We start from the raw sequence: 19313 nt of genomic DNA on the forward strand, positions 1-19313 counted from the left end.
GTTCATCCAAGGCGCCGTGTCCTTGAACCTGTGCGTCTGCGGGGCGCTCATGAGGCCCCTCGCCCCGGAGAAAGAGGGACAGGACGCGGTGGGGAGAGATCCCCAAGCCCTCCCCGCTCACGCCGCCGCCGCCGAGTTTGTGAAGTCGAGAGGACCGCGGGGCAGGGCAGCAGAGAAGGAGGACGGTCGCGAGCACGAGGAGGCCCTGGGCGACCTTGGCGCTCCCGCGTGCGCGGAGAAGGCGGGGCGCGCGAAGGACATGTGCGCCTTTCGCCTGCTGAAGACGGTGAGCCAGCTGACCCTGCGGGTCCGGAAGGGCTTCTGGGACTGGTACGCGGGCTATTTTGGGGCAGCCTCGCTCTTTACTAATCGAATGTTTGTAGCCTTTATTTTCTGGGCCTTGTTTGCATACAGCAGCTTTGTCATCCCCTTCATTCACCTCCCGGAAATAGTCAATTTGTATAATTTGTCGGAGCAGAACGACGTTTTCCCTCTGACCTCAATTATAGCAATAGTCCACATCTTCGGAAAGGTGATCCTGGGCATCGTGGCCGACTTACCCTGCATCAGCGTCTGGAACGTCTTCCTGATGGCCAACTTCACCCTCGTCCTCAGTATTTTCATCCTGCCACTGATGCACACGTACGCTGGCCTGGCGGTCATCTGCGCCCTGATAGGCTTCTCCAGCGGATATTTCTCCCTGATGCCGGTAGTGACGGAAGACTTGGTGGGGATAGAGCACCTGGCCAATGCCTATGGCATCATCATCTGCGCTAACGGCATCTCCGCGTTGCTGGGACCGCCCTTTGCAGGTAAAGGCGCGAGGCTTTGAAGCCGAGAGAGCGTATAGATCCTATGTTGTGTTCTCATCTGTGTTACCAAGTCCAAGATAAACAAGAAGGGAATTTTGTGTACATGCTCTGTTTTTCTTCCCATCCCTGCCCCTCACCCCCATTTCTCACATACATTTTAGCAAGGTAAAGGTCATTTTTCTTCATGTAGAATGTAAATGAACTTATATATACGATAAGCTGCCAGCCCGTAAAGCAGACAGTGGACTTGTGCAGGGCGCCTGCCAGGTCTGAAGGAGGCAGCCTCTGCCCAGCTCCAACTGATTTCTGCCACCAAAAAATGCGGCAACTGTTGCCAGATCTTCTATTGTTCCCCCACCCCCCAAGGGAAGCTAGGACTCTGGGCTCTTGGATGACATTTCCAGATTTTCTAAACACTGCATGTTAATCCAACAGGACACATCTCCGGCCTGGAGTGACTCCTGTGGTAGTGTCCTGTTGCTGCTGTAACAAATGGCCACAAACTTAGTGGCTTAAAACCGTGCGGATTTATCATCTTACAGTTCTGGAGGTCAGAAGGCTCAGCTGGGGCCGGTGGGCTCAGATTGAGATGTCAGGGGGACCCGTGTCTTTCTTGCCTTTATGCCTCCTGGAGGCCGCCTGCTGTTTTGGCTCCTGGCCTCTTCCTGCATCTTCTAAGCCAGCAGCATGGCATCTTCCCATCTCTTTCTGATTCTGACTCTCCTGCCTCCTCCTTTTACTTATCAAGACACCTGTGATTACATTGGGTCCAACAGATAATCCAGGGTAATCTCCCATCTCGGGGCCTTTAACATAAGCACATCTGCAAAGTCCCTTTTGTCATGTAAGGCTGTGGCATTCACAGGTTCCAGCATGTGGCAGGAATTGGCCTGCCAGAGCCTCGAAGCTATCGGGTGGCAACATCTAGCATAAGATCTTTCATATGTACTCACCTCATTGCAGTGAAGAATTTGCTTCTTTCAGTGGGCATACCAGAAGTCATAGGCACCAGAGTCCTGTGTCTGGGCCGGGTACTTCTCTGAACCTGGTGCGTGAGCAGGGTTTAAACTTTGTGGGAAGGCCTCCGAGGGTTGGGTCAGTATACTCAATCCCCAAGAGGCTAGATGCTGGGCAAAAATGACACGGTCTACCCACTATCCAAGGATTGGTGGCAGGAGCCCACACAGTGTGGCGGGGGTTGGGGCCAAGTGTCAACACAAAGATGCCGTTTAGAGGTGGCTGTCGGGGGCCAAGACAGGGCTGATGGCAATCGTCAAAGCCACCAGCTTTGAGCAGTGTTTTAAAGTGACCTGGTAGAGCCCCGGCTGTTCAGATGCCGTAGTCCCCTGCTCAGCTGAGCCCTCTTAGCCTCTCATTCTCAAATCCTCTGCAGGAATACCTCTTCCCAGTGGATGGGGGAACCCCAAGGTGGGAACCCCTTCCCACCACTTCCTTCCCAGTCTCTCTACAGATCAGAGTTATCTCTTGTCCTAGGACCCCGCTGGCAGAGGGCTTGTGCCAACACACCCATAATTTAAGTCCCTTTTGGAATTTGAAGTTCAAGAGATCGTGGATTTTTGCCTGTACAGCTGACAACACTGGTAGTTGGATGACTAAAGGTTAAAGGCCCCAATGTCACGTTAGGAAACCCAGTGGCCACATATGGGGCCTGTCCTGGATCAAGCTGCTCCTCTTTGCCCGTGCACAGAGATGCAGGCGCAGCATTTCTAGGTGATAGTAAATAACTATAGTAGTGCAGCAAACAATGTTGGCAGCAGAAATGTCTGAACTTGCTGGTTAATCTTATTGTATAGAATTCTCTATCAGTTAGGGATGCATTTGGCTATAAGAGAACACTCTGCCAATAGTAGCTTATGGTAAATTATGAGATTTAATTGTCTCATAACCAGAAATCTAGAATTCAGGGACTAGATGATATTGGGACAGTGTCTCTCAGATCCTCTTAGCCTTTTCCTCATGGTAGCTACCTCATGGTCACATAACGGCTGCTGTAGTTCCAGCCACAACATCTCCATTTATAACAAGAGAGAGGAAGGAAAGGCTTAGTTCCGCCAGATTTCCACTTAAATCAGGTTGGCAGGAACTGTCACGCAGCTAACCCAAGCTTCGAGGGGAACTGAAAATTGGAGTATTTTGCCTTTCAGTCTCTGTACTAGAGGAAGGAAAAGAGAAGAGAATTGGATTGGGTGTTGGATCAATCAACCAATGGTACCTTCCAGAGATGTTAAACTCAAATAGCCGTTAAGGGAGTGGGGACATTATCAGTGGGTCGTCTGCCTCCAACCTTCGTATATATTGGGTGTAGAAATGGAATCTATCATTGTTGTTCTTTGCATGATCCAGGGGTACTTTCTGCTTCTCATAGTCAGTCTGGGGTGATTCTTATCCTGACCCAACAGCAGCATCGTACCATAGCTGTGAGGTGCAACCTAAGTAATTCATGATCAATGTTAATTAAAGCACCAGAATTTGCCAGCATAACTCTCATTCCTAAGGTCATGACCTTGTCATTCATTTCTATTCTCATGTTTTCTTTCTTTCTTTCTTTCTCTCTCTCTCTTTCTTTCTTTTTCTTAACACCTACAGCACCTGGTCTTCCTAGGTGGTCTCCCATCCAAGTACTAACCAGGCCCGACCTTGCTTAGCTTCCGAGACCAGATGGGATCAGGCTTGTTCAGGGTGGCGTGGCTGTAGATTCGTGTTCCTTCTTGAGTAAGAGAGAAATGAAGTGCAACTAGAAGACAGGGTGTTGTGCCCAGCCCTCAGTCACCAGGCCTTCTCTCTGCCTGCTTCAGACTTCCTCCCTGGAGGTGGGCTCTAGCTGAATGGGGTCCACCATGCTGGTAGAAACCATGTATTACTGGTTGAGGACCTTCTATGAATGTGTGTCAAGTGCTGCTCTGCGGACTCTTGAAGCAATGTGCTGATGTGCGTCTCCAGGCCAGCGGCCTAAAGAGACTCGCCTTCTGTTTTTATTTGTTTCTTCTTCTTCTACTGAACTCACGTGGTGAGGAACACGAAACCACATCATTGGCTAGCTGACTGCACTGTGTCTAACTCATTGACTTTCCAGGCCAAGGAGCCAACATTGGAATGAGATGCAAGCCCGGCCTTTATGCATGGTAGTTCAGAAGTGATTGGCAATACACCAAACTAAAAAAACACATTGAATTCTCGCTAGAAATTCCAGGTGGGCTAGGAATTATTACTTAGCTCCGTTTGCCCCAAAGAAAATTACTGTTCACATTACCTTTTTCTTTTTCAGTGGGTTTAGAAATGCATGTGCTTTTCATTTTTCAAAGTGGTTTTTACTGGCATCAAAAATTCTTATACAATTTCGTAGCGTGTCAGGCAGTCACACATTTCCATTTAAGTGAATGTACAATCGAAGATATTGAACAGGCATTTCAACCATGTTACTCAGCAACATGAACTTCTTGATAACATTGCCATGCATTCAGTTCTTATCCTTATAAGATGTAATAATAGTAGATACTTTTCTGGATGCTTCTAGTAGATACACTTCTAGATATTTCTAGTGTAAAAATATAGCAAAACTCAGCTACCAGATTTAACCGACCAAGAATCTACATGCCTCCTCCGTTCGCACAAAATATATCACCCTAACAACAATTTGCAATGTTTTTCACCGAGAGCTGGGAGCACATTTCATAAATAGGAATGCAGTTTTATAGGGAGCCAGATTTTACTTCGAAGCTGCTGATTTGAATTGATGATTGGATCAGAGCTGCCAACAGTCTCAGGCTGCAAACCAAAGAATGGAGATCAGATCTGTAGGGAGAGGTGGTGACGCACGATGAGACGGGCATCTTGTCTGAAATGTCTTGTCTCTGAAGTTCCATCCGCATGTCCTGAGTCAAAACACGTGGTCAAGTACAGTCTCTCACCACCTGCTTTGCATCTGACTGGGGACCGAGTTGAGTTCACACTTGTGGAGATATTAAAATAGGCGGCAAAGAGAGATGGCAGGGTCCAGAGTCATTTAAAAATAAAGCCTGAAGGTAGATTGGAGAAACCTCTGGGGTTCATGTAACTTAAAACTGGGGACTACTCTTCCAATTTGCATTGTTAAATTGTTTGGTGAAGTCGGGCACGCTTTTTAAAAAAGTGACCTACGAATGACTTTTAAAGATTGGGGTGTGTGGACATGCTTTTACAAATGTTTATACTTTAAAATATAATGAATTCAGTTTAAGACTGTAACAATATGAAATATACTTAGCAGACGTTTGCTATAGTTGGCAGAGACAAGGGAAAATAGTGTGGTGGGAAGGGATGCTAGGGTGTTTGTTCTAAGGATGACTGTGTTTATTCATATACCCTGAAGGGGGAATAGTACATATACAGACAAGGAGCCAAGAAAAATATGTTTGAAACTCCAAAAAATTCATCATGGCTCGCAGTGAGCTCGGAGAGCTAGGAGAGAGAAGTGGATGGGGGCCTCATCACAGAGCCCTGAAGTTCAGATTCAACCACTCCAAACCAAACAGTAAATAAATAGTCTGCACTGGATACAATTAGTTTTCTGATCAGCTAGGATTTTGCCCGATTTCTGAGGTCTGCGTTAAAGAGCAGTTGTCATTCGGCTCGTTTCTGCTGTCGGTGTTTGTTATTTAGAGCCACCGTTTCTACTCGGTCACTTGATCATGAGAAAAATGAGTGTTTCGTGTGGGATGAGTGGGGTATGAGAACCTTAGAGTTTTGATTCTCTTTAAGTGGCAGCATATAGATAGTCCTGTCATAGACTCTGCTTCTCCTACAGACCTTTCTGCTTTATCTACAACTGAGTCATTCGCTTCTTCATAACTCATAGTCGCAGTCAACAAATGGTGACACTGGGTAGAGGCTGGGTGTGTTTTCGTTCATATCTAAGTGTGTCTTCCTGTTTCAGTTCTGAAGCCGAGTCATTATTTTGGGATTATATGTTTAATCTCGTTTGTTCCTCTTGCCTCAAATTAGAGAGTAAGAAAGGATGATAGAAAAAAAATAATTTTGATAAAGGATGACAGAGCATTTTATTAAGCCACATCTAAAGAGTCCAATATTTTCTTCTTTTTTATACTGAATAACAAACTCAAAAACTTGGTTAACTTTTAAAGTCTATCCAGAATTCAGAGCTTTTGAGTGGCTAAAAATTATGTTTATAATGCTACTGTTTGTTTTTCTTTGTGACTGCCTTAACTGTTCCAGGCATATTAATTGTGCACTAACAAAGATAACTACCAGGAAGTCAGAGGTACTGGTTGACACCCTTAGCAGTTGCTTTTGTGTAGCTGATTGCTGGCGGGAGAAGGTAAAGTCGCATTTATGCATTCATTTGCCAGTTAGATTTTTTTGAAAAGATAATGTTTGAAAAGTGGCCATGGAATTCTGTGTTTGCTCATTAGATCATTTATATTTTTCTTATGACTTTGCTAATCGATGCACTTGTTGAAATGGGCAGTGAGTGTGTACATTTACATTCTTACCATAAAAAAATTCTCGCGTGTGGCTTAATTCTCACGGTTTGCTATGTGGAGACCATGACATGTGACTGATTCTTAGAATGAATCATTGCAGTAAATAAGAGACATCATATTTCATAGTTTCTGAGACATTTTTTTCGCATTAACATCTCTGAAATCGGAATGCATTTTAGTAGTCCTGTAAAACACTGAGTCATGTTCCGATTGATAAAGATATTTCTTTCTTTTTGATATGTAAGATAATGATGAATCATATAATTTACAGTATCTTAGAATCCATGAAATATAGGAGTGTTTTACAGAGTGCCCAGTCAGATTATCCTATGAAAGTATTAGGTTATAATATAAAAGAATTATTTGAAAAGAACTGATGATTTAGTTAGCGTTGAAGGCCATTTCTCTGGCAACTTAAAGTTTCATAAATATAAATATTAAAGTTTTATAGCTTTAAACACGAATTTGATAAAACCTGGAAAGTTTGATTCTTTCTAGAGCATAAGTTTACCCTCATATACCTCAGAATGACTGAAAGTTCCAATGTCTTCTGCTCAGCCTCTTGATACACACTAGAAACTTCTTTAAAGAATGTCGAAGGTTTTAGAAAAGATTTGTATTTCTATTTGTGGAAAAAGAAAATCATTAGATTCACTTTTACTTGCTGGCTTTGTGCTGGCCTGAGAACTCCCCTCCAGGGCTGTGAGCCAGAAGATTCTCCCTGTGGGTCAGTCAGCAGGCTACTGCCTCAGTGCTTTTAAAAATGTACTTTAAAAGATAAATGCAGCCATCCTCAGGTATATGCTGAGAACTCTGGCTGACATAGCCCGAACTTAGAAATGGCTAAATGAAATGTTTTGGGCTTTAAATGTCATGTAAATAAATTACAGAAATATTTATAGTAGCAGGAAATGCTCTGTGTCCTTGACTTTACCAACTGTGTTACAATGATTTTGTTTTGTTTTGTTTTGTAGGGTGGATCTACGACATCACACAAAAATATGACTATTCCTTCTATATATGTGGTTTACTTTACCTGGTAGGAATATTCTTTTTACTCATTCAACCGTGTATTCAAATTATAGAACAATCCAGAAAAAAATACATGGGTGGTGCACGTGTTTAGTGTCACATTCTGTTTCACGTAAGATGTCTTTGTGGTACTCATGCCTACCTCATGTGGTCACTGTGAGGGGTCTATGACATATCGTGGGAGATGATTCGTGTGGTAACTGGCACTGTCATTTGTAAATGCCATTGTTATTACTTCATTGGAAAGCGGCACTGCCTTTCCGTCTGGGGAGAAGCAATGCTAGATGGTATGACAGACCGTGTATGTTTTAGAGATGACAGTGTCCTTCCAAGACAGCCTATTAAGTCATCGGTAGAAATCCCCTTATAAAAACTATCTCTTGTCACCCGTGGGACTAGGGTTTTAGATATAGCTTTTAAAACTAAGACAAGGAATAAAAGTGTTTCAAGTCAGCTACCACTTCTTTGTAAGATGAAAATGAGCTGTCTAAATGCTTCTGGAAAACTCACAGAAAAATGGGTTTTGAGCACAAGAATATGACTAGATTTCAGAGATTGATTGTTACAGGGAGCAATTGATCTCTCAGCGTAAAATAGATGCTGGTTCCAATTGCAAAGGTAATACATTTAGTACAATTAAAGAAAAAATATATTTTTATAACAGTATTCAGCTAGGGAGTACAGTTTATCAATCTTTCTCTAAGAAAAGCATTTGCCATCAATCCTAATCCAATAGTATCCAGTTATAAACCGAATCTTAAGATAAAACCTAAATAATTTCCTTAGCAAAAGTTGTATTTGTACACGCAACTATTGAATCAAGGGCTATGATTCAAGTACTTTTATTCATATGGTTGGCCTCTCTATGTATGAGCACAATCTGGGGCCTATAAATTTGTTCTTTCTGAGTTTCTCCTGTCCAGTAAATAAAAAGAGAGAACTAATTGCGGGTTGACATATGAAGTTGATGGTTAAGTCGTTTGTAAAGTGTGTTACTAATCCAGAATATAAGACTATGAAGTTGCAAGGGTAATAAACGGAATGCCCTTGGTCTAGGTGTCTGTGCATCTGACATTGGGGGAGTGGTAGCAAATAGCCCTTCTCCAGTGCCTGTGCTCCGCATGGTTTTAAAAATAGTTCTCTTGATCGAGTTCATACAGAAGATAACTGTGATCCATGACATTATATAATGCTCTTCCTTTATCTGAAATCTCTATTTTTCTAAGCCAAACATTTTTCAGATTGCAGAGTATTCTTCCCAGAATCATTTTGAAATTTCTGGCTGCCTTACGTGTTTACACATATTTTAGAACTGTTTAAATTTCTACTCACAATTTGCTCATCACACATAAAAATCCTTTAATATCATTGCCAGTGTCTTTGGTCAAATTTCTCTAAAGTGGGTATAGACCATTTTCAATTGCCCTTGGTAATCGGAGGCGGGAATGATACTAGTAATTACAATCACCGAATGTTAACCCAAGCCTAATTTTAGCCAGCACTTTTCAGTCTCTTGCTCCACCAAACGCTTCAGGGCTGTTAACAAGTGATCACATGGACAAGTTTCCTTCTTGTTTCATCATCGTTATTTCCTGCTTCGCTGTTTAGTGGGTGGGTTGTGTAATGAAAGAGACCGCCAAAATAACAATAATAATTGAAGGCAGCTAACGGAAAGGAGAAACAAAAGCATGGCTCATACACACTCAATATTACCTCCAATGATTCAAGAATTGCCTGTAAATTGTTATAGATAATAACTTGCATGTCATACTCCATTTGATTCAACGTAGCGACCTATTTGGTATCATTACAGCTTTGGCTGCCATTAAAGAATCTAGCTCTCTATTTCGATAAAGGTAATCTTAAATGCTAAAGCAATACTGTATCTCTATATATTTACCATAAAATTAGGATGATTAGTTGGAAAAACATGTGTTTTAAGACTACATGACTTCATTACTTTCATTTTCTGACTATACCAAGTTAACTAGAGGTGGTATTGAATATTTTGAATGGTGCTATAGCCAATGAGTGTTGATGCTCGCACTGCTGGTTATGCAATCATCGTCGACTTTTAATCCACTGACCTGGCTCTAGTTACGTCCAGGTAAAACCCGTTCACATTCGGTTTGTACAGTTGTTGACTTACTGTATTTATGGAAATGTGGTGTCTACCACATCAGAAGTTCCCATTTTATGAAAACAGTAAAACCTGCTTGCGATATTCATGCTGACAACAGAATAAAAGAGAATGCTGTAGAGAACTTCAGCAAATATATTAATGTTTTCTGTTTAAAATGTTATTATTTACAATTCTTTGAAGACATGATAAAGGGTTAATTGTGTTTTTATGTGCTGTATGGTTTACCCCTCACATGCCCAAGTGATTTTTATTTACGTACAACTAAATAAATTTTGTCCTGTTTAAAGATGGTCAGTGAATTTTTGTATAAAGTCTCTGTTTTTGTAGCCTTAAGAGGAAAACTCCTAAAATAAAACTAATGGTATTCTCTGTTCGGTTCTATCTCCTGCAACAGGCTTTCTTTAGGTGTGGCCATAGGAGAGAATCACCTAGAGATTGTTGGAAGGTCCAAGTCTAGCTGTTAAATTTATTTATTTGTTTGTTTGTTTGTTTGTTTATTAAGTTTATTGGGGTCTACCTGTTAAATTTAAAATGCACACACCTTTTAATCTAACGATTGCATTTCTAAAATTTTTTTCCTACAAATGAACAAGGATTTTTTGATTTATTGTATCTTATATAAAAGACTGGAAATGATTTAAATGCCCATTGATAGGGAACTGTCAAATAAAGTAGGGTATTTTGCAAACATTTCTTTTTTAAAAAGACAGATCCATATGTACAATTAGAAAATAATATCCAAGATATAGTGCTAAAAGAAAATAGCAAGATAAAATATGGTTAATGTGGTCCCAATTATGTTTTGTTAACAAAAGTTTATTCGAATGGCTTGTATATGGACAATATTTCTGGAAGAAAACAAGAGAACATTAACAGTGATAGGCTTTGGGGAGAAAAGTTTGGAGACTGGGGTGACTGTGACTTTTCCGTATGCATATAATGCTTTTTCAGTTTAAAACTTGTATCCAAAATTATTTTAAATGCAGATTCTTGGGGCTACTTAAAACCTAATGAATTGGAATCTTGGGGGATGAAGCCAATAAACCTGTCTTTTAGATAAGCTTATCAGTTGATTCTCATGCACCATGAAATTGGAGACCCACTCTCAACATTTCTAAGAGTATAACAGTCTCATCTATTTCAAATACTTGTCCCGACTCTCTTGCATTGATTATTTCCTTTTATACAACATCCTGGTCAATTACTATCTTTGGAGCACTCATAGTATATAATATATTTTTCTGCTGTTAAGTCTTTCTGTTCCCATGGTCCTTTTCCAATCAACGAATGAAAACTGGGCTTCTATAAGAACAAGGCAGGCTGATGCCTGTGCCTGCCCTCAGGTAGCCTGGATGCAGAAGTAAGCCAGTGTTGCACAGCACTAAGCATGACAATGAGATAACAAAGCTAAGGGAAATTGGGTGCGTGACCTGTTTAGATGAAACCATAATTGATAATATAAAAGATACAGAGAGGTTCAGTAAAATGATTGAAGAACTCTCATAGGTATGTCTCCTTGTCAAATGAAAGATACAGTCTACAAGTGCTCGACTTACAGTTCACAAACTTAGTTCTTCGGTCCCCTGTATACTCCTAAAAACCAATGAAGACACAAAGATGTTTTGTTTTTGTAGGCTTTATCTTATTGATATTTATCATATTAGAAAGCAAAACTGAGAAATTAATTCATTTTAAAATAACAATAATGAGCCCACTATGTTAATAACACATTTTCATAAAAGTAACCATATTTTGACCCCTCAAATTTTTTTAGTAAGAAGAGTGGCATTGTTTTACATTTTTGCAAATCTCTTCAATACCTAGCTTAATTGGAGACAACTAGACTCTCATATTTGCTTCTACTTTCAATCTGTTGTGATATGTGGTTTTGATTAACATATATTAAGAAAATTGAAAATTGAGCTTCATACCTATATGTAGTTGGAAAGGGGAGGAGTATTTTAAGTCTTTTCAGGTAATTGTAGACTTTTTCAATACCTCACCAAAACTCAACAAGTGTTGAGTCTTAAAAGGTTAGTTGCAGTGTGGAATCTGACACACATCAATAAACTTTTTGTAAAATGATACCTTAAGAACCGTTGACCTGTCTTACACTTTGAAAGAATTTTTTGTCCCTTTATGATTTTGTAACACAATATTTTAGTCAATTGGAAAATATTGGTCCATTGAATTTTGTAGATCTTCCCAATGTTTTCATATTTTATAACAGTATTTTAAGATGCCACGTGATTATTGTATGATTCCACTTATATAAAATGTCCAGAATAGGCAAATCCATAGCAATAGAAAGTATATTAGTGGTTTCCAGAGTCTGGGAGGAGCAGGGAATGGGGAGTGACTGCTAATGGGCACAGAGTGATGGAATGTTCTAGAACTTGATAATGGTGATGGTTGCCCAAATTTGTGAATATATAAAAACCACTGAACTATCTACTTCTAAAAAATGAATTTTATGGTTTGTGAATTATATCTCAGTCGGGAAGTGGACAAGCTCATGGAGGTTGATATAAGTTTTTACATAATTCTAATTTCCTTCTGAAAGCTTAAACATTGTCATTGGCAACAGATACTGTAGTTATATTCCTTGAAGCGACAGCCTTCTTTTCAGTCATGTGTCTGCCAAACAAAAACAAATGTGAGAGTCCATGAAAAAAGCAGCAGTTCAGTTACACGGGTGCTGCTCCTCAAAGTGACCTCTGGACTTGGATTTGAGGCAGATGTGCTCTGCGACATTTCGTCACACAGAACGTTAAAACGATGTGGACTCAAGGGTAAAGGCAATAAAAGGTGATGGTTTTCACTGTTTCCTCAAGGACATCCTGAAACGAGTCTGGCCGTTATCTGACTGCAAGTGCGTGGAAGGGAAGAAACACAGCGACTTCCAGTACCGTGCGGTGTCACTGCTTTGACTCACACGGAGGCGCGGGCCGTCTGACCACCATTGCTTTCGCACCATCGGCGCCAACATCAACACAGTCGCTCCAGAATCAACCGTGAGAGTGACTAACATCCTTTGACATTTGGACTGTTTCGACATCACTAGTGTTTGCTTCCAAGCATTCACGTGAAAGATCTTCGACTCGTTGGTGTGATACTGGATGAATATAAACGAAACGGCGAGTCCAGTCACATCTATTGATTCGCCCATTTGTAAGACAAAAGGACGGATCTGTAGACAAGGTATTAACTCAGCCTTCGTGTCTGCAGCTAAATCTTTAATTTGACGAGCTACCGTGTTATTAGAACGTGGTAGTGCTGTGATTTCTTCTGCTGACTCGTCATCCAGCAGACATTCAGCGACGTCAGCTGTACAGGCTTATGTGCCTTTGTCCAGGCAATTCAGGGCAGCCACTTACCCTGCAGAGTGCTCCACTGGCTTTCGCATTGCTGTAATGATCAATTTTTGGCTTTTAATGAACTCATCACATCTACATTTAAAATATTCAATTCCTTTTGCTTTAAATGCTGAATGATTATTCTCAAAATGATGCCGCAACTTAAGAGGTACCAGAAAGGTAACATTTTAACATCATAAAGTCGAGGGAAAGATACCTTTTGAGTCATATTTTGTTTCAGATTTACGCTTTTTTTAGTAGATTTCAATGCCACCTTTTCAGCATCTTTAGTCTTAGATGGTGCAGCTGTGGGCTAAGAAAGCGAGATTTCTAAGCTCCCTTTTGAAAACTAATGAATGAGCCATCTTTAAATGTAGTAATGAATGGAGCATGGCTTATGTGAACTGGAGGTCTGCAAAGTCAAAGGTTTATAGAACAGTGGGGCAGGGGGAGAAATACCCATGTCGAATGGAAAAGACTGAGAAGCAGCAGCGTCTGTCATCTTGGGAACGGGAAACGGAGTCATGGCTGAGGGCAGAGATCACAGGCAATGTATTAAAGGCATTTCACCACCAACGATGAAAAGCAGGGGTTTGAGTTGAGGGTCTCATGTCAATGGAAGCCTCTTCCATTGTCAGGTGAAGTAGGAAGAGGTAAGAGTTCCACTGGTTCCCAATGGAGGAAAATGGCAGGAAGAAAGGACTGAGTTTGGCAAAGTACCAGGGAGCTGTATGCAACTCCTATACTCACTCCTTAGTTTTCCCTAAGAGCGTGTGAGGGTCTTGAAGAAGCAACTCCTTACTTATTATTTAAATGAACATAAGATACTTTATAGAAAAATGTGTAATAATTTAGGTCATCAAAAGCTTGGACTATTCTCTGGACGACTAAATTAGAACGGTCTCTTATATCATGCCCAAGATTGTCCCCCTTATAATTTCAAATGTGACCTTACACAAATCCCATCACCTTTTCAAGTTCAGGTGGTCAAATGTGTTGGGTCTGAAAGGACAGTGGGTGTGGCGTTTCGGTTAAGAGTGTAGACTTAACAGCTGTAGATTTCAATCTCAGCTTTACTGCTTGTTAGTTATGAGATCTTGGGAAAATTAAGTAGTCCCCTCTGAGAATAATTTAGGCCTTGCCAGCTATGTAGTTTATATCATGACTATCTCACTCTGTCATTGCATGAAAGTAGCCACAGATAATACATAGACTGTGGCCCCAATAAACTTGATATACAGACACAGGCAGCTGGTTAGATTAGACCAAGCCATAGTTGATAAACCTTTGATCTATAAGACAGCAATAATATCACATCTCTTCAAGTGTTGCTTTAAGAATTTAATTGCGTCTATGGCCATGCCACCCTGAACAAGCCTGATCCCGTCTGATCTCGGAAGCTAGGTAGGGTTGAGCCTGGTGAGTATTTGGATGGGAGACCACCTAGAAAGACCAGGTCCTATAGGCGTAAAAAATAAAAAAAAATAAGGGATGGTAAGCTGACAAGGTCCTTGCAATCAATGAGGTCAACCAAAGGTTGCCTCGCCAAAAAAAAAAAAAAAAAAAAATTGGTTACCACCTGTTTATTTCTTGATACACAGAAGACAATAAATGGAAGCTGCTATTATTATTTCTAAGGATATTCCAACTTCGTCTGTGACCATGGATCTATGGCTCTGAGACTTCCAGGATGAGCAGAACACATTGCCCAGTTGAAAATGACTTTTCTGAATGGAGAGCTATATTTGAGGAAGCGTGATAAGCAGGAAACAGGGAGCCCTCTGCGGCCCCAATCCTGAGGGTTCCACGTCACGAGGGCAAACTAATGCTCCCCCAGCATGTTGATGAGCTCATCTCAAAGCAATCAATAGGTAAAACTAAGATATTAATTTTACTTTGTAAAGTGACCTAATATGTAATGTGTGCTTTTAACCGCTGGTGCCCATTTTTCCTTAGGGCGGTGGTAGCTTGTCTACTTAACGTTTTAACATACAACCGGAGACATCCATTTCAAGTTGAAAACAACTCTTCAGAGTTGAAAAGCCTGGACACTCCCTCACACTATGTTATCTTAACACAAACTGAAGTTAAAGGTCATTATACTGATGCTCAGATCACAAAATTACACCGCACGAATGTTTTATGCTTTTAGTAAGGTGGTTTTACGTGGTTCTCCAGCATCGTGAGAATCGGTTTGGGGTAATAAATGAGAGCTGAGGACCATCTTGTACACAAGCAGCTTGGAAAATGATGACAAGTGGTGACTAGTGGTTTGTCCCTGCTCCTGCTTCCTGCCTCTCCTCCAATGATAATCTCAGCCTATTCTTGGGCCTACTCAGTAAAATAAAACATTTTCTGTTCCAAATAACCGAGGTTTAATGCTCGTGCTATGCCAAACCTGTTCAGGAAAAAAGTAATAGAAGTTGACATTAGGTAAAATATATTTATTTGTTTAGTTTATAAATTAAATATTCACATTTCCTATCGTTAATAAATTGTTTTAACTTGAAAACATACAAATCATCAGAAAATATCAGTACTTTACCATTACAAGGTGAATGATAACAAGAGTAGACACACTTTTGACTGAAAAGATGAGAAAGGGCGAGATAAAACGCTGTGGCATTTCACTCCAAAATGGTATGTCATAAACAAAGCAGATTTATCCATCCACGTGGAAGCCGTCAATAAAGGCACAGAGGCAAACCATCGCTTTATTCCCATCTGGGGGATCGTCATGTGGGATCTAATACAGGAAGTGAGGCAGGGAAGAGACAGGCAAAGTGTTTGGACCACTCAGGATGCTGGTGCCATGAAGGATTTTAGGCTGATGATGTTCACATTTTGGCAAAACTAATTATGATCAGGTAATAAGGCACTCAAATTATTAGGACAAATAATTATGAAAAGAATCTAATAACCTATGTTATTTTAACTTAACAATAAACATTTATAACTCATTTTTAATTGTAATTTACTTTTAGCATCTATTTTTATATTATATTTTTTTATAGCTAGTAAGAGTTTTCAAATGGCCATATTTGTGTTCTTACTAATTCCTGTTGAATCTGGAAGATCATGCATGCCCGCAAGCTTTCAGAATCTGTTAGCTGATTAAGCACCACATGAGAAAATTTTCGGCTGTTGACACTTTGTATCGATGTTACAAATGAGTTGAAATTTTACGTTTATGCGGTTAGGCAGATATACCAAATTGTGCATACACACAATTGTTGCGTGCACACGGTATTAACCTGTGTTCTGTCACCACAGACCGGGCCGGGACTGAAATCCGAAAGTTCAGGCAGAAGCAAGGCGGCGGCAGCCACGCAGGAGCACGTGCCCTCCGCCCGCTGCGGGTCGCCCTGCGCCGCCCGGTTAGTGTCTCCCCCGGGCAGGGAATGCGGCCTGGGCCTCTGGCCAATAAAATCTTTGCTCTGAGCTTGGACTAAATCCAGACACGACTTTGACCCCTCTGCTCATCTGCAGGGAAGCCGGCTGCGTTCGATTTCACAGATGTCCCTGGAAATCGATGACTGAGTAGGACTGTGTAGATAGGGTTTAAAATCTGGTTTGATATAACACAGATCTAGTAAAAAAAAAAAAAAAAAAAAAGGAAAAAGCATCCATCACTAAGCCATGGCCATGGAACCCTTCCAGAAGAACTTGGGTGGGGAGGACAGCCAGAGTCCACTTTTGCACCATTTGGGAGGTCCCGCTGCATCATGGGAGTTCCTCTCGCTCTGGAAGGGCGGGGGAGGGGCATGTTATTTTTTTCTAGGTAGCAAAGTGGAAGCTGCAGGGAAGAAATGAGAAGGTTAACAAGGTGGAAGCTACTTTGCTCTGCAGCCTAAAAGGAGTCATTAGATTATTCGCTGCTACGAGTCCATTGTCTGGGGTAAGTAATCATCATGAGCACGCAGGAAGAAAATAATTTTTAAATAGCCCTCCTCAGGGAGGTGGAACTGTACTGTTTTCGCCCCTTTGCTGAGTTAACAGAATACAAAGCGTACTTAGGCTTTCACTCAGTTAACCCACAGCCTGGGCTCTTAAACATCCCTGTTATAGAAGCGGTAACTGTCCACGTCGCCTTGGGGGAAGCAGCATCCTTTTGAGAAATATCTGTAGGTTTGTTTGACAATGCGAAGTCCGGGGAGGTTGGACTCAGGACGAGGTCTGCAAGCAGAACGCCTGGCCTGCTCTCCCGCCATGCCCCAGGACCCCGGTGGAGGCTGTCGCTGGAAGAGGACATGAGGACACGATGACACGAGAGGGCGGAGCCTGGTACCCGAGCCCGCAGGACGGCTGAGAAGGTGGCTGCACTCACCAGGAGTGCCTCCCGCTGCCACTGCCCCACAGTTCCTTGTGGGAACACGTGGCCACCTGCTCCACGGATGGACTCAGATGACACAACGGGAAAACATTCAAAAGCTGAGTTTCTTTTCTCAATGCCTCGATAAAATAGATATGTAATAAAAACCCGCTAATAATCATTTATTGTTTGTTTCTACATGGCAGAAGCCTCCTTTCTTATGGGTGTCGGGAGGGGGTGGGGAAGACACTACTGCGGGGCTTCTTGTCCTGCAGCCCTCGTGCTGGGGCCACGATTTGACCTTCACCACAACGGGACTATGGCTCAAGCAAAGCACTGCCCAGTTGAATTTACTGCATTTGTGTGCAGACTCTATGCTTTTCAGAGGGCTCCTGGAATCAGCAAAGCCCCTTAGTTCTTAATCGAAGGAAAGAGAAGAGATTTGGACACAGAGGAGAAACATAGCCATGCCTCAATACCCCTGCAGGTAGGAAAACGTGTCCCTAAGCCTGACTGCCTCTCTGGTGTCCATGTCTTCCCCTCTTGCGGAATTTCTGCTGGAGCTGCAGCTTGTTGGCGAAGAACAGCTGTCTCCAGCCCACATCCTTGGCCAGGGCCCTCATCTCAGGGGTGATGTCGTCACAGGCAGACTGAACTATCGGCTCCCACAGTTTGTCAGAGATGCACAGCTATGGGTGGAAAAAGTAAGAAGTAGGTTACGTCACACGTGGGTTCACTCACTCATGAAATCACTGTCCGGCTCATGCTGCCTGTGAGACACTGTGAGAAACACTGCATGAGCCCAAGGATGTAGCAGACACTGTTTCCCCTCCGGAAACTTTCTCTTTGAGGAAAGAGGCAAGTGCACCATAAATAGATGGATGGATAGATAGATGGCAATATTTGATTGATGGAATAAATTCTGATCTCATTTAAGATGCAAAATGCAAGACAGTTATATGTAGGACTTATACACCATTATAGAGTTAATTTCCAATTAGCCATATAACAGAGGCTGATAATGGTGTGTCACACAACCTTATACCGAGTGCTGCATTAACTTTTCAAGTGGGAGTGTTGCTAATTCCTGCTAAATTTGCATCCATTCTAAACCCTTGCTCAAGGCATCCCTCCTATGGGCTTGTAGAGCTGATGGCTTAGTCCACTGTGGGCTACTCAGTGTTGAAATGCATCAGAAGGACCAAGCGGCCTACCAACCAGCATATCAAAAATCCACCTGGTGCCACAAGTTTAGCTCTGAGTCCTTTGCACACGTGACATCACACCATGCACCAGAGTGGCCTACAAGATGCAGTCTACTTCCTGAGCCCACCTGGCACAGGGCAAAGTGAGCTGTTCTCTGAGATATTTCTCTGCAGCCTGGGGATTTAACCGAAGGCCATCAGGTTAAGGACTGAAAAGACCTTTCTGGCCCAATATCTACACAAGGCTATTTGGTCCTCCAAGTTCAAAGCTGCCACAATTCAGCTTCCACTTATTTATCCAAGATTTCCTAAAATGACTTTCTCAGGTGGCACCATTACTAAAGCGACTACTGTCATCAGTCCCCCGCTACTAAACACTATTAATACAGAGACTTCCAGACCCCTTACCTACCAGGCCCCAAATCCTTCCTGAAGGTAAAGCTTCCGTTACACTTACTCAGTACCTCGATCTTGGTGACAGTCATGGTTTTTTGGTATATGCAAGAACAAGAACATTTAAGGGTGCTTGGGTATTTGATGTTGCACAGTAGCAGTACAAAATGTGCCTTAAGAAGGGTTCCGTGCGGGCCTCAGTGACAGACCGTTCCCGGCTCCATCCTTCCTGCGCCAACAGTGTGCTCAGGAGGTTCATCACTAATCTGATTTCCCCTTTCATCAGTTCCATGCCCTGGGTGGCTCGTGTGAAAATCCAGAAGTGGGAAGGATCAGGCACAGCGAGGGACCAATATGGAGCCACCATTTCTTTAAACCAACGGTGCCAGAGCACCCTGGGCTGAGCCCCGCCTCAGTACCCACAACCCTCAGACTCATTTGTAGGAACTGCTGCAGAAACATCTTACAAGGAGGCAAAGAAAGGCAAGAGGCGGATGGGCCCCGCAAAGGTCGATGACGGTGGGAAACAGGATTAGCTGTGGAAAATGATCAGTGTAGA

At 42.1% G+C, this 19313-nt stretch overlaps 2 protein-coding genes and 2 pseudogenes across 2 annotated transcripts in view; 2 read left to right on the forward strand and 2 right to left on the reverse strand.

The window, feature by feature from the left end:
• SLC16A14 (solute carrier family 16 member 14) overlaps window positions 1–9209 on the forward strand; it is a 26504-nt gene extending 17295 nt beyond the window's left edge. The window contains 3 exon segments of the mRNA XM_025043185.1: window positions 1–2; window positions 4–812; window positions 7288–9209. The exon segment at window positions 1–2 is cut by the window's left edge and continues 170 nt beyond it. Coding sequence (XP_024898953.1) covers window positions 1–2; window positions 4–812; window positions 7288–7439 — 963 coding nt within the window. The 3' untranslated portion in view covers window positions 7440–9209.
• LOC112475459 lies at window positions 3411–3529 on the reverse strand (annotated as a pseudogene).
• Window positions 9210–14193: 4984 nt separating the features above from the next.
• Window positions 14194–14312, forward strand: LOC112475416 (annotated as a pseudogene).
• Window positions 14313–15273: 961 nt separating this feature from the next.
• FBXO36 (F-box protein 36) overlaps window positions 15274–19313 on the reverse strand; it is a 64790-nt gene continuing 60750 nt past the window's right edge. The window contains exon 4 of the mRNA XM_006906647.3: window positions 15274–17845. Coding sequence (XP_006906709.1) covers window positions 17660–17845 — 186 coding nt within the window. The 3' untranslated portion in view covers window positions 15274–17659. The remainder of the gene's footprint in view (window positions 17846–19313) is intronic.

The sequence above is a fragment of the Pteropus alecto genome, unplaced genomic scaffold (assembly GCF_000325575.1).
Source record: "Pteropus alecto unplaced genomic scaffold, ASM32557v1 scaffold110, whole genome shotgun sequence".
In the NCBI taxonomy this organism is placed as follows: Eukaryota; Metazoa; Chordata; class Mammalia; order Chiroptera; family Pteropodidae; genus Pteropus; species Pteropus alecto.